The sequence below is a fragment of the Halyomorpha halys genome, unplaced genomic scaffold (assembly GCF_000696795.3).
Source record: "Halyomorpha halys isolate HHAL.00 unplaced genomic scaffold, Hhal_1.1 Scaffold1329.1, whole genome shotgun sequence".
Classification (NCBI taxonomy): Eukaryota; Metazoa; Arthropoda; class Insecta; order Hemiptera; family Pentatomidae; genus Halyomorpha; species Halyomorpha halys.
Window position 1 is genome coordinate 28854 of NW_027105015.1, and position 14347 is coordinate 43200.

At 28.5% G+C, this 14347-nt stretch overlaps 1 protein-coding gene across 1 annotated transcript in view; it reads left to right on the forward strand.

Moving 5' to 3' along the window:
- LOC106689319 (sortilin-related receptor) overlaps nt 1–14347 on the forward strand; it is a gene marked incomplete at its 5' end in the record, with an annotated part of 39072 nt that overhangs the window by 22466 nt on the left and 2259 nt on the right. The window contains 14 exon segments of the mRNA XM_014434238.2: nt 204–343; nt 1238–1378; nt 1648–1849; nt 2115–2339; nt 2405–2547; nt 5048–5342; nt 5797–6011; nt 6753–6996; nt 7258–7356; nt 7662–7811; nt 9593–9852; nt 12326–12429; nt 12553–12717; nt 13914–14110. Of these exon segments, the coding sequence (XP_014289724.1) occupies nt 204–343; nt 1238–1378; nt 1648–1849; nt 2115–2339; nt 2405–2547; nt 5048–5342; nt 5797–6011; nt 6753–6996; nt 7258–7356; nt 7662–7811; nt 9593–9852; nt 12326–12429; nt 12553–12717; nt 13914–14110 (2580 nt within the window).

Sequence of the window (14347 nt, forward strand, 5' to 3'; positions counted from 1 at the left end):
AGTTTTAAAAAATTCTATCTTGACAACAAATTGAGAAAAGAAGGTGAGATTGTTGGGACTGAACAACATTTTTTGTTACACGAGGGATGGGTAATTGAGGAAGGCCTCAAAATCACTGAAATTTCCTTTTGAAGCACCTATATATTATATTGATTATGTTAAAGCATTTTTTTTTTTCAAAAGATTGCATTTTTTTCTTTCAGACAAAGAATTTCGGTGTCCAGATGTAGCACAGACATGTATTCCTAAAACATGGGTTTGTGATGGGGAGCCTGATTGCCCTTTGAATAGAGATGAAGAGAACTGCCCTAATAAAAAATGTGATGATGAAAATCAGTTTCAGGTTGTTTTTTTAATTGATATATCTTATAAAATGCTCTAAAATTAAGCGGAGAGATTTAGTTTGTATTTTTTCATTAGTTTTAATGTAACAGATTTACAAAGAAATGGTTTCTAAGGTGTAGAATTATGGAATTATACTAAGAAAATATTAATCAGGATATTATTGTGCTTAAACATAACTAAAATGAACTTAACTTGAATCCTGTTATTTTAGTTTCTTGATTTAACAATAATTTTTACAGGCTTGCTGTCATGCTTGCTTCTTATTCCCTTACCAACAAACATATTTAATTTTGGCAATCACTATATATTACCTGCCTATTCACCAGAGATGTTTGTCAGAAAATTTTATTGCTTCTCTGAAGTGTATTCTGTTAAAGTATTTATGAAAATTATAATCTAATATTTTAATCTATTAAGGTCATGCCTCATCCCTGGCGAGATGATATGCAGAGAAATCTCTTTTAGCTTCAATCACACTCTTTCTCAGCATCTTACGGATAAACTTAATCCTCATCATAATATAATTTAATCTTAATCATATTAAACTTTCTGCTATTATCTATAATATAAAGTTTCAACAATCAAGCTAAAAATCACCTGTTGAAACAATAATTATAGGGAAGAAGTTCGTAATAAGCTGTTGATTGTAAGAGAGAAAATCTAAGATTAATAAGGGACTAACATGGGGATTTATATTATAATGTACAAAAGCTAATAATTATTATATACTTATTATATAAGTTATTATATACTATGTTAGCAGGTTACATGTCTTTCATATGGTACTCATGAAACAGTTTATTAGTAACCATTGTGTCTTTTAATGCTTTACTGAATACATCTGAAATGGTTTGATTGGCTGTTACTGAAACTGATTGTTCATTTTTTTTAGTGTGCAATTACCAAGCGCTGTATCTATAAATCATGGGTCTGTGATAATGAAACGGATTGTGGACCAGGTGATAAAAGTGATGAAGAGCATTGTCCTCTTCCAACACCCATACCAACGACAGTCAAGCCTCCTCCAGACTTTGTAAGTGTCATTCTTAAAGCATTTCAACATTCATCAATAAAAAAAATATTTTATATTTTAAAATTTAGAAACTAATAGCATGAAAATTTTTTCAAACTTATTTATCTAATGATTCCTCTGAAATAAGTTTTTTTTTTTTTAATCAATCATATCTTTTTTGATGACTGTGATAAATCTTTTTTTGAAATTCAAGTTATCTTTTCAGTTTCATATGGTATATTGTCAACCTTGTAGCCTCTTTAAGTCATTTAATATTTCAATTCTTTCAGGAAAAATGTAAAGACTTTATGTTCAAATGCACAAATGGTAAATGTATTCCTGATTGGTGGGTTTGTGATGGAGTATCAGATTGTGATGATAAAACAGATGAAATAGATTGTGCTGTTAAAAATTCAACGTCCACGACTACAGCCCGCCCATCGGGCCCTTTTCCTCATAATTGCAAATCAAATGAATTCCAGTGTAAGAAAGGTATACCTGATTTTTATTTTTTCAATATTGGGGGAATGTTATGTAACAGTTTTATTTTATTATTATCCATGAATTTTAGTTAATTGGTTTATACCTAATATAATAAATTTTATGATTTTTGAAACAATATTTATTTATTAATTAAAATAAATCTTCATTCAAGTTCAATCAAATAATTCAAAATATTGCACTAAAAAAGCAAACATTACCCTATTAATTTTATTTTTATTATCTGTTGTTTTTATCTAATATCTTATTATTATAGGAGATTGCATTCCTAGTTCTTGGACATGTGATGGTCGTGTTGACTGTGAAGACGATAATTCAGATGAAGCTAATTGTGACAGTGCTCAAAGTTGCCCTAAGAATTATATCAAATGTCGTATTGCCAATACCTGTTACCTAGCCACTAAAGCTTGTGATGGTCAATATGATTGTCCTGATCATTCAGACGAAACAGATTGTGCAAATAAAGCATCATCAGACGCTGGTATTATATTGTGTTAATGAATGAAAATTAGTTTTTTTAGGCTTTTAATAATATATCAATTCTAGGTCAAGAGCCTGGGTGTCCAGTTGGACATTTCAAATGTGATGGAAGCTCATGCATTCCATTGTTCAAGTTCTGCGATGGTCACAAAGATTGTTATGATGAAGCCGATGAAACTGATTGTAAACCGTCAAGCCGAGTTTATCAGGTATTTTAAATCACATTTGATTTTCTTTTCTTTTATTAATTATTTATATTATATGTGAAGTGCTTATTTTAATGTTACTGAGATGAATTTTCTCACTGATAGATACTTCTATGCCAGGAGTGCCCAACCTTTTTATAAAGCTTTAGTAGAAAGTTATTTTTATATGAAGAGTAACTTTCTATTGTTACTTGGGGAAAGAATAGATTTTCAATGTCGTGATTTTTTCTTTGAAGCCTTGGATAGTCAAGTTAATTGATGGGAAAATTAATTTGAAAAACCTTTTTTAAGTTATAAATTGTTTAAACAACTAATAATTGATACTCATATCATATTAATCACCAAGTCTGGATGAACGATATTGAACATCAAAAGAACTTTGCCAAATTAATTGCAATTAACATTAAATACATTATAGTGCAAATAAAAAAAAAATTAATTTAATTAATAATGAAAATAAGTTTTATTAATCAATAATAAAAATTAAATATGCATTGTGAATCAAATGTTGAGGTGAGACTAGTTGAGGATTGAATAATTAAAAAAAAAAACAGCAATGTTCCTGATTGAACAAGTCATTACTATAACCCTCAAACTTTATGTGTATCAAGCTTCCTAAATATTGCTCATGAATACAAAAAAACTCATCAGTTGATCAGTGTACTGGTTATATTAACTACCAAAAAGTTTTTCATTGAAAATTAATTTACATCTCTATTTGGTATTAGTTCTGATGTAACAATATATATTTTTTTATACCTTATTGGTTGTGATATATTTATACTAGTACTTGTAATACAAAAATTGATCATTTCAAAACCAATAAGCTAGAGGTTTCTTTTGTGTTATTTATTTTATATTTTTTAGTTTTTAGTTTCTTTTATCAAATCAGTATTAATAATACTGATTTGTTTCATTTGGAAGGAAAATTTATTTTTGTTTAAATTTATGTATAGTACATTTTATTTATTCAGGTGATTCCTATCAAAAGTCAATATAGTCAATAGTCAGTTTTGGAAAGTTTAATTTTAAATTTATTGTGGTAGCATCTCGTCTACATAAGTTCATTTTTTATTGGACATGTTGATTTGTAAAATATATATAATTAGAGATGGGTCAGACTTCATCCTAAGGTTAGCTTCCGATGTGCTATGGGATACTTATCACATGTTTCATTCTTTTCCAGACTTAACCTTAAAACACTGAAAAATATGAATGCTGCTCAAATAATAAGGATATTAGACAAATGCTGCTGTTTTGTATTAACCCTTCTGGTTTTTTTTTTAATTTGGCACGGAAGCACTGTGGCCAACAAGGCCTATTGTGCGCTAATAACAATCACCCCAGTGCTGCAGTGAGCTCATTAGAGCTTGAGTTTTGAAGATTCCAAGAATCTTAATAAACTTAAGGATTGATTAGCTCGCACTGCTTGGGATCCACCACACAATCCATCCCAAACAGTGCAAACCTCAGCCCTACAAAACAGCCACACCAGCATATAATATGGTATGCCGTCTCGTCAAATTCACAAATTCACTGCCCAACATGGAATCTTTTTACGTTTGGGCTTGGACATTAATTGCTGAATGAAATGTTATTAACTTCATTAAGTAACTTACTAAGGTATCATCGCCAATAAATATTATGAAAATTAATTTTGACGGATTTTCTAGATAATTTTTCCTGACTCACCACAAGTAGGGTATATAAATTTTTTTTTTTATTATAATCTGCCCATTTTTTGGTATGTAATAACTGAGCGAACGGCCAATTTTTCTTTTGGATGGTACAAATTTTTTAACTAGATACCATAAATGTTTTGAAAACAGTCAAGCTAATATCCTGAAAATCATTATATCAAATATATGTTTAGTGTGTTGGTCTCTGCTTATATAACAATATTTTGAGCTAAAGACTTAACCAATCTTATGTTTTATTACTCCAATAACACAGCGATATTTCAAGAATGTTTAGAACAATTTGAGCTCAAAATATTGAAAAAAATACTGTACTAAATATGTTTAGTTTGTCTGTTTTTGAATATATAATTTTTTTTTGTGTACAGCTCAACCATTTTCCAATTTTCATGTACGGTCTAGCTATGAGGTCTTAGCGAGTACAATTCAAGTTTAATATAAGTTTACAGATAGTCCAATTTTAACTGTAAAACTGAAGTACTACTTTCTAGAGAGCTGTGTAATTACTTATTTCATAAACTTACTTAAAGATAGTCATTATAAAGTATGCAACTTTACTAATTATGTGTATTGAATAGATTTTTGATAATACTGTACTTTTTATTCAAATGAGCATGATATCTCTTATATTTAGAAAGAATTAAAGAGAACAATGAAACATAACTATTGCGAGAGTTCTCATAGCAAAGTAGTTATTCTTATTCCTCTATAGTGATTGTCTTTTTGTTTTGTTTTTTTCACTTTTTAATTTTAGTGGGACTTTGTTTTTGAAATAATTTATTTCTATATGATTTTTTTCTTTTTAGGTCACAAAGTTCAGTGCCATTGAAAAGCTTACAACATCAACTTCTCTTCCAATTAGATGGTACATCCTTTCTCCACCTGAACTAAAATTTGAATTTCTTCCTTCCATTGCTTTTGTTACTATACATGGACAGCATCAAGAATGGTCCAATGGAACTTGGACTCCTAACTTTGAATACACTTTTGAAAATCTTTCTCCATATACAGAATATAATTTAACTGTTTACGTAAGAATAGTTGGTCAAGAAAAAGTATTCCCTCCTGCATTTTACTTCACAGCAATCACTAAGGAAGATTGTAAGTTATTTAATATATTTTTTTCTAACTCATTTCAACATTTGTTTAGTTTTTCTTTCAAAGTTTCTCTTTCATCCTTGTACGAACCTCTTAGTTACGGTTTTCATATGAACAAACTTTAAACTGTGAATCACTGATAGTAATACAGTATTTTTTTGGAAATCAATACAATAATTTTTTACTAAATTTAAACATTTTTTTGAAAACAATTAACAATAATTTGTAAACAAATTTAGAAATAATACACACACACACCTTTATACTCTAGAAGTGTGTGTAAGAACGGACTGAGAATAAAAGTACTGAGTGTAGAATACAATGTACATAATGGTAAATCTGACTAATTATTGGAATTTATTAGTTCTTCTTTCTTTGTGATAATTAGCATTATTATTTTGGTGGTGTCTCTATCTATATTAAAGTTAATGTAATTTTGTAAATGATTAATTTTCAGTGCCTTCTCCACCATGGAACATATCTGCAATCCAAAAGACAGCTTACACTGTAGAAGTGAGCTGGAAAATTCCGCACCAGCCGAATGGTGTCATTAGAGAATATACTATTTATTCATCCCCTCCTTTACCACCAGTAGGCACTATTGTACCATCTAAAAATCTCTCTGCAATTGTTTCTACATTCTTTACTCCAGAGAGGCAATATTCATTTTGGGTATGCTTTGTTATTGTTATTAATTATAATTTTACATTTAAATTATACTATTCACTGTAAACATTCTTAAAAGTTATAACTAATTTAAAATTAACAATTTTACATTGATGTTTCAATTATCTCAAGTTTTGTGATAATATACGTAAATGTTTATAGAAGTCCAGCCTTCTAGAATATATGAGTCAATGACATTCATGCAGATCTTATAAATTGATAACGTTCATTGAAATGCAAGCTATCTTCAAATCTAAAGAATCTATATATTATAAATTATATTACAAGATACTTAGATATTAATACTTTATATTGTAAGATATTCTTCATATTTCTATTTAAAAAAATTTAAAAATCTGCTGGTTTTTTAGTGTACAACCTTTTTTACATAACATAAAACATTTTATTGCCTTTTTTAGTGTACAGGTAAACCATTTTCCAAATTGATTCCAAAGTTGTGAATTACAAAAGATTATTTTAGGCTTTTTTTTTTTTTTTTTTTTTTTTTTTTTTTTTTTTTTTTTACAAATTTTATTTCATAAGTATCCACTCTTACACATTAAGTATGAACTCTAAAAACTTATTAAATTAAGTACTTAAAAATTATTAGTTTTTTTGCATCACTCATCTATTTCAGCACAAATATAAATTGTTTGTGTGAGTGTGAAAATTGCAACATTAATAATTACATATACTTCATTTAAATATTATTAATAACACTATAATTTTTATTATGAAACCTTTTAGGTGATTGCTAGAAATGGCGCTGGTACTTCCAACAGTTCTGAAATAGTACAAGTAAAGAGTCAGCCTGAAGCTAATTTAAATCCTATCCAGAATTTCACTGTTAAATGTTATGCTGATAAAAAAACTACCTGTGAACTTAAGTGGCAAGAAGTCAAGGGAGCTAAAGGATATAGAATTGTTACTTCAGCTAGTTTACCTTACCCTGAACTGCCGGAAGTCATTGCTAATGATACTACTTACAAATGTAGGTTGAATAAATTACTTTTTTGCATATTTACATTATTTTATTTATGAAGCTTATAGTATTTATACTTATTGTAAATTTACCTTTATATTTTTGTGTTACTTTATTTCTTATTATAATTTTGTTCTAATTATTTATTACAAGTATAAACATTTATTTGGTACGTTAAAAGGCGTATCACATTTTAAATAAGTAAATATACAGTCTCTTAGGGATATATTGGAAGGAAAATAATTTGTTATAATTTTATAAATGTTCTAGTTCCAGTATTGGCTCCAGGTGTTAATTACAAATTCAAGATTAGTGCACTCCATAAGAATTATGAAGGACCTGGCATGGAAAAAGAAGCTAGAACTGAAGGTATACTACTTGTGAAATATATATTAATGCTAGGAAAGAATGTTTATTTGATTTACTCTCTATTCATACTATTTACTTTTACTCTTTCCTCTAATGAGGAACATAATATTTTTTTTCCTTTTTTTATTTAATTCTTTATTCAGACTTTTTATTTCCTATATTACTTGTTGTCCACTTTTTATTTATTTAAAAAATAAGTGTCAATAGGTTCTATCTGTGTTTAGTAATTAATAGTTCTTGTTAAACTAGTCAATCCTGTATTTGAATAAATTATTGAAATATTGATTACTAAAATATTTTTATAGGTGAAAGGTTACCCTTCGTTGACAACAAACATGCCTTTGTAAATGGAACTTCTATTAGACTTACCTGGAAGCAGGCAAGTGAAAACAGTCAGAAAGTGAAGTGGGTGTATGGAATATATTACGGCCTTACATTCAAGGAGATGATTCAAGGTAAACTACCAGTAGCAGCTAAAAAACCTTTTCTTTCTTTTTTATCCTATCCCAGGCCTTTTCTAGCATGTAAACAGGTGTGGAGTAGTATACATGTTACTGGACCTTACTAAACACTGATTATTTAGTTTATTACCTGCTTTAAGAGAGTCTTTACTGATATATTTTTTGCCACCCCACCATCTCCACATCAATATCTTTTCACTCTTAGTAATGGCATGTTTTTATTCTTGACACTGCAGTGAAGGAATGGTCCAAGAAATCTCTCATGTCCAGGTTTCACATTTCACCATATATACCAGCGATGGTGAATCTTTTTGAAATGGGTCAAATTTTGTTCACTATTTTTTTTTAAGTACTAGCTCATGGGTCGCTAAGTGTTTGAATGAACAAGGGGTAAAGAAAATTACATAAAATATTATTTATTAATTTATATATAAATGTATAAAGATAAACAATTTGATGAGAAATCTGTTGCTGTTTATTTTCAGACAATTTTTTATAAAAATAAAAAAAATTAAAAAACCAATGAGTGGGTTAGTTAAAAAGCTTGCATAAGTCAATTTGACCCACGGTCAAAGGTTCGCCATCCCTGATATATACACTCTACAAGATGCTTTTCCTCACCTTAAGCTAAACTTAGACAACCCATGTCTTTCTAAGCCCTCCTTCCTCAGTGTTGAAAAAGCATATTGCATCAACTTCTGCACCTTGTTTCCGTTTGGTTTCCGGAATCTTGCCCTCTTCAGATGTTTTCATACAATATCCTCCAGACGTTCTGATCACCAAGCATATGGTAACCTTCTAATATCTAGTCGGGATCTTTTCCTCTTCACCAGCCTCTTTTTCAGTCTTTTGTCCTTGAGGATTGTTGGGTCACCAATTTATTAGTGCACTCCACCTCTTTGGTCTTTACAGTTTAGGCCTTAATCACTCTACTTACAATTGAGCCTTAGTTTTAAAAATCTGCACCCAGTCATATCCTCAAGTACTTTCTTGACTACTGATCTTGGAGAAGCCATGATTTTCCTTCCCTACAGCCATGCTGGAGGTCATAAGCCTGTTCCTTATTTTCCAGTTGCTTCTGAACACTCAGGGGGCAATCAGACTTTTACCTCCTTCCTCTCACCTGGTTCAGCTAACCTGTTTGCCTCCTAGCAAGCACCTGTTTCCTTGCTTTTACTGCCACAAACTTTCCTAATCTACAGACTGTAATCAATCACTTCTGTCCTTTAACCACTGATATTATTGTGATCTTTAGGCTGAATTTTGCCAAATTTCATGTGATTCTTTCATGAGCACTCATTCACCTCAAAACTTACGTTGTTGGTAAATGTTTAAAATGACTCTAACCAACACTATACCTGAGTAGATCTGGAATCTTACCTCTTGTGTGTTACTTAGTCAACTGCCAAAGCTCAATTGCTATAAACCATCTCTAATCTGAAATAATATTGCTTGTCTCATAAACCAGTCTTTATTTTGTAAAAATCATTCTGATATGTAGTAACTCTCTCTTATTTGATTCTCTTTCAAATGGAGAAAATTCTTATAATTTATTTTAAAATTAAATTAATAATTATAATTAAATTTTACAAAATTAAAAGAATTTAATGAAGTAGGAATTTTAAGTATTTAAGGTAGGTTTAATCAATTTTAGTTAAATTTCATATATTTATTAAAATTTATGAAATATAACTTAATTTTTATAATTTTATTTGGAGAGGAATTTACATATTTATATTTGGTATTATTAAATCTTATAATTAATTTTTTTTTAGGACCAAAAATAACTACTGAAAACTTGATGGAAAACATAGAAGGTCTTGAAAGTTGTGAGAACTACATGTTCGACGTTGGTGTGGTTAGTCCACTTGGCATTGGACCATTGTCTCAAGACTCAGTCAGAGTTCTGACTAATTACAGTAAAACCGCACCTCCCAAAGCTTTGACTCTTTTTACTGATTCCCAAAATGAAACAATGATGGTTATATCTTGGACTTCTTCCTGCAACGTTATCAATGAACCAATGAGCTATGTTGTAAGTTTTTAAAATTTCATCATGCCCATTTTATCTTAAATAATTAATTTTGAAATTACACTTATTAGTTTAATTAAAAAAGGAAACAAAATTACAGGATTTATCAAAGCTCGAAGGCTATAGTAGATTGAATTAGATTTCTCATAATATAGAGCTTGAAATGATTAAAAAAGGGTCTCATTGGTTCTTATGTTTATGTTCTTCAAAATGGTTAATTCTTAAAAAGTTAAGTTCTGAGTTTGTTATATAGCATTGGAGAGTTTTACTAGTAAGTTATACTTATAATATACTATAAAGGTATCCTATGGAGAGGTTGAAAGATATTTCCGAACGAAACAAATAATAAGAGATGTTCAATAGCCATTTCAATATTTCTCCATATTAGCTTTTAAATCTCCTGAATGGTTAGTGTAGAGTATCTCACATTTTAAGGTTATTGTTGGATATAATTGTATATCTTATCATTTCTGTTTTTATACAGATCTAAAGGAATATATAGTTTTTTTCACTAAGCATCCTCTCGTCAGTTTGTTGTGTGCATACTTTTTATTTGTCAAATAAAGATCTGTTTAATCACCTTATACTCAGTGATATTAATGAAGTTGATACAATAAGATCATGCTTCAAGGTACTTCGCTTATAATTCGCTTATAACAGTTGTCACTTTGTCAATGCTCGTTACAGTCTTAACACGTAATTTGTATATTTGTCATTTGTATATTACATAGAACAATTTATTCCTGTTCTTTTAATTCTAAATAAATTAAATTCTAATTTTTACCAAATAGGGATTATTCCAATAGCAAACTGATTTCAGCCTCATTTATGTCACTAAACCAAGCTAACGTAAACAAAAACAAAGTATAAGTATATTATTCAGTATTGCATATAGAAGAATTTTATTCAAAATTTAAGCATTTGAGTGTTCAGATATTTGTCTGAAACAAGGAAATTCTGAAATTCAAGGAAAGACTGAAACAAGGAATCAGTGGGGTTGTACCTTAGCTTCTTATCTTCAAATGTATTTTTCTTTTCTCAAATTTAAACTTAAGTTACATTTGAATTAAGAAAAATTTAAATTTAAAGGAATGGGACTTAAGAAGATTAGTTTCAGAAATATTAGCCAAACAAGCAGTTTAAAAATTTGACTGGAATATCGTGTTTTACTATCATGCAAAATTATGTTCAAACCATGAATAGATCTGAAATACATATTCTAGAACTTAGGTTCCAAAATTGTTTCCTCTATCGTTGATAATGATTGTTCAATTCAATTCTACTTTTTTAAAAACGTGGACATAAAGTTGAATACGCTTTGTCTTTGTTAATACTGTTCAAATTTAATTTTTTTTTGGAAAATTTAATTACTTCTTAAATGATTACTTATATAATTTTCCATGGAATAGTTATTCTTTGAGTTATGTACAAATACAATTTACTTTTCATCATAACTTTGGTTCCTGATTTTCCTCAATATATATGAAAATTTAAAGGGCTTTAAGGAAAAGATCTTCAGCAAATTTCATAAAAATTATTAAAGCCGTTTTGGCCCTTCAATTCATAGAAAAATATGTTCTTATATATTGTTCTCAGAGTACCTGATTAGGTACAATGACCCATTTGAAACCATTAAAAACAAAAGAAAAGTTGCGAAATCGGTCCACACTGTGCAAAGATATTGGTTTCACAGACAGACTACTGCCCAAAAAAAGTTTATTTGGGCTCAGGGGGCTCTAAAAGGCATTGATCTGTTGAAAATTATTATAATCATTTTCTTCCCTAATAGCTGTAGATAAGTAAAAAAATAAAATAATGAACTAATATTATTTTTTTTTTATCTATTAGAAGTAATTGTACATCACAAACCTACAACTGTCCGATACATTTAAAATATTTTTTTCTTTGATATTAATGATTTAATTTTAAATGCCAAGCTAATTTTTGTATTTCAATGAGAATTTTTGCTCTTTTTGGTAAATCATAGCCTACAAAATAAGTAGAGTTCAACTGATGCCCGATACTTTGAAAATTTCATAATTAATAAATGTACTCCATTCTGCGATATGCTAATTTCTGGACTACTGACTACTTTCTTTACTAGCTGTTTTGCTACATCTAGAATGGAAAATCAATCAATAGTAAAATCCTAGAAAATAGAGGTAGTATAAAATAAATATTGAATGATTTGTTTGATGCTCATTAGTGCATAAAAGGTAAAAATTCTAGTGCGTGTTTGCATGCGTGCAAACATTTGTGTGTACAAATATTCAAGTCATTTTAATTGCAAATTCTTAGTATTTAAAGGCTAAAAAAAATGTCTACCTTAAGAGGAATTACTTTCAAATAGAATGAAATTATTTAAAGTAATTTATCTAAGTAAAATAATTTTAAAATTTAAGTGTACTTAAATAGATGGTTAGAACTTGAAATATTTTTTAAATTTCTTACTATAATTGTATAATATTTTGTTTAGATTAACATTGAAGAATTGGTTCTTGGGAAAAATGCGACAATTAAATTTAAACCAGCTAATTCAACTAAGTTTCAGCACAGAATCTTAGTCCAATATGGTGCAAGGTAATTCTCATGCTCTTCTGTATGAAATATGTATTAATGGAATCATAATATTGATATCAATACCCTTTTAAATTTGTTTTAGTCGTTGGAATTTTATTTAATTTTAATTTTTGTTTTTTCCAGATATCGAGTTACTGTACAGACTGGTGAACATGGTTCAATTCAAACTAAATATGTTGAACATTGGGCTCCTCTACTTCCTGTCCCCCATCAAGTGAAAGTAGAACCTTATAATAAATCATATATGATGCACTGGCAACTTGACACAAATCTCAAAAAAATGCCCAAGTATTTATTAAAATTTATTTGTTTATTTTAATTATAATTTTTGGTTTTGTCAAGATATTTTTTCATAGATGATGAACCTAAAATTTGTTAACTAACAAGGGGAGGCTACTCAGGGGGATCACTGATATCAATAAAATTTGTTTGGGTGATACTAGTTGCAAAATGTTAAATTAATGTTCGATGGTTCTTGCTAATGAACTCTAATGCTAAGGAAACATATTTTTATATTTTTTTACTTTATCATATACCACCTTTTCTTATTATTACATACCAATCAATTTGTTTTTTGTCTAGAATAATTACAAAAACCAAAAGTTGCCTCTAGCAAAGTTGACTAAAAAAAATTTATTTTGGAAAAACAAAGTCAGATTTGGTTTTGGCATCTTTTGAAACCCTTATGTAGGAATTTTCATATAAATCAATAAATTCTTAACTTCTTATAATGTTATCCAAATCCACCATGATTATAACCAATCCAAAGTAACAAAATCTACTTCATTTAAAAACTCTGTTCTATTAACTCGAATATATTCTTTATTTTGGAAAACTTTACAAAAATTAAAGTAAGCTCTCTTCAGCAATTCATTCATAATTATTTTAAATGAAGCGGGTGATCTTAATAACTTATTCTTTTCTATATTTAATACAAGCAGAGCAAAATTAGTATAAAATAAAAAAAGGTGGTATGTGATAAAATAAAAAATGTCTAAAAATATGTAAAAAAAAATTTTCTTGGCTCCTAGGGTACATTAGCATGAACTAAAAAAATTGTTATTGAAATCAGTGATCCCACGTGTATGGGTTATACAAAAATAACTCTTTCCTTATAAGTTATACAAAATTAATAATAACATTTTCAGTAAAGATGTGATAAATAAATTTGGTATACTGTTTTCCTTCAAAATAGAGGGGGGAAAAATTTATCATTTCTTTGTCTTTGTGCTTTTTATCTGAATTTTTTTTGTTTTTTAAGAAAAAAAGTAATATTCAACATTCTTTTCTTGTTAGTCAAAGATAGGACTTTATGGTGCTATTTTCCATTGACATGTTTGATAAATTTTACTGGTTTTTATTTATTGAGCTTTTCTTAATTTTTTGTGTGTTATTGAATCATAATCATAAAAGGTAATATTCTTAATATCTATATGTGTAAGTTATATAAATTTAGAGACTAATAAAATTATTTTGTGTTTCAGATATGAGTTCGAAGTGATGGTATGCGAAGGTGATGAATTTGATGAAAAAACAGCAAGTAAAACAAGGGTTAAAGCTCCTCCCTTCTATTTCCGTGAAATGAAAGTAGCTACTACATATACTGTCGCAGTTCGTCTCGTTTCTGAACAAGGATATTTTTCATCCGTTTCAGAAGTTAATATGATTCAAATTTCATTAGGTTTGTTATTACTATTAATAACAGATATTTTAATATTATTTACTAGATATTATTTTATTACATTTTATCTGTTTGTAATTTTTGTATTAGGTTTGATAATTATGATAGTAGGGCCATATAGAGCTCCCTTACCTGACAGATATTTTTTAACTGTTAAAAGTTAAGAGCTAATGAACAAAGAAAAGAGAAATCTGACTAAAGTTATATTATATATGTTGAATTAGTTATATTATATTT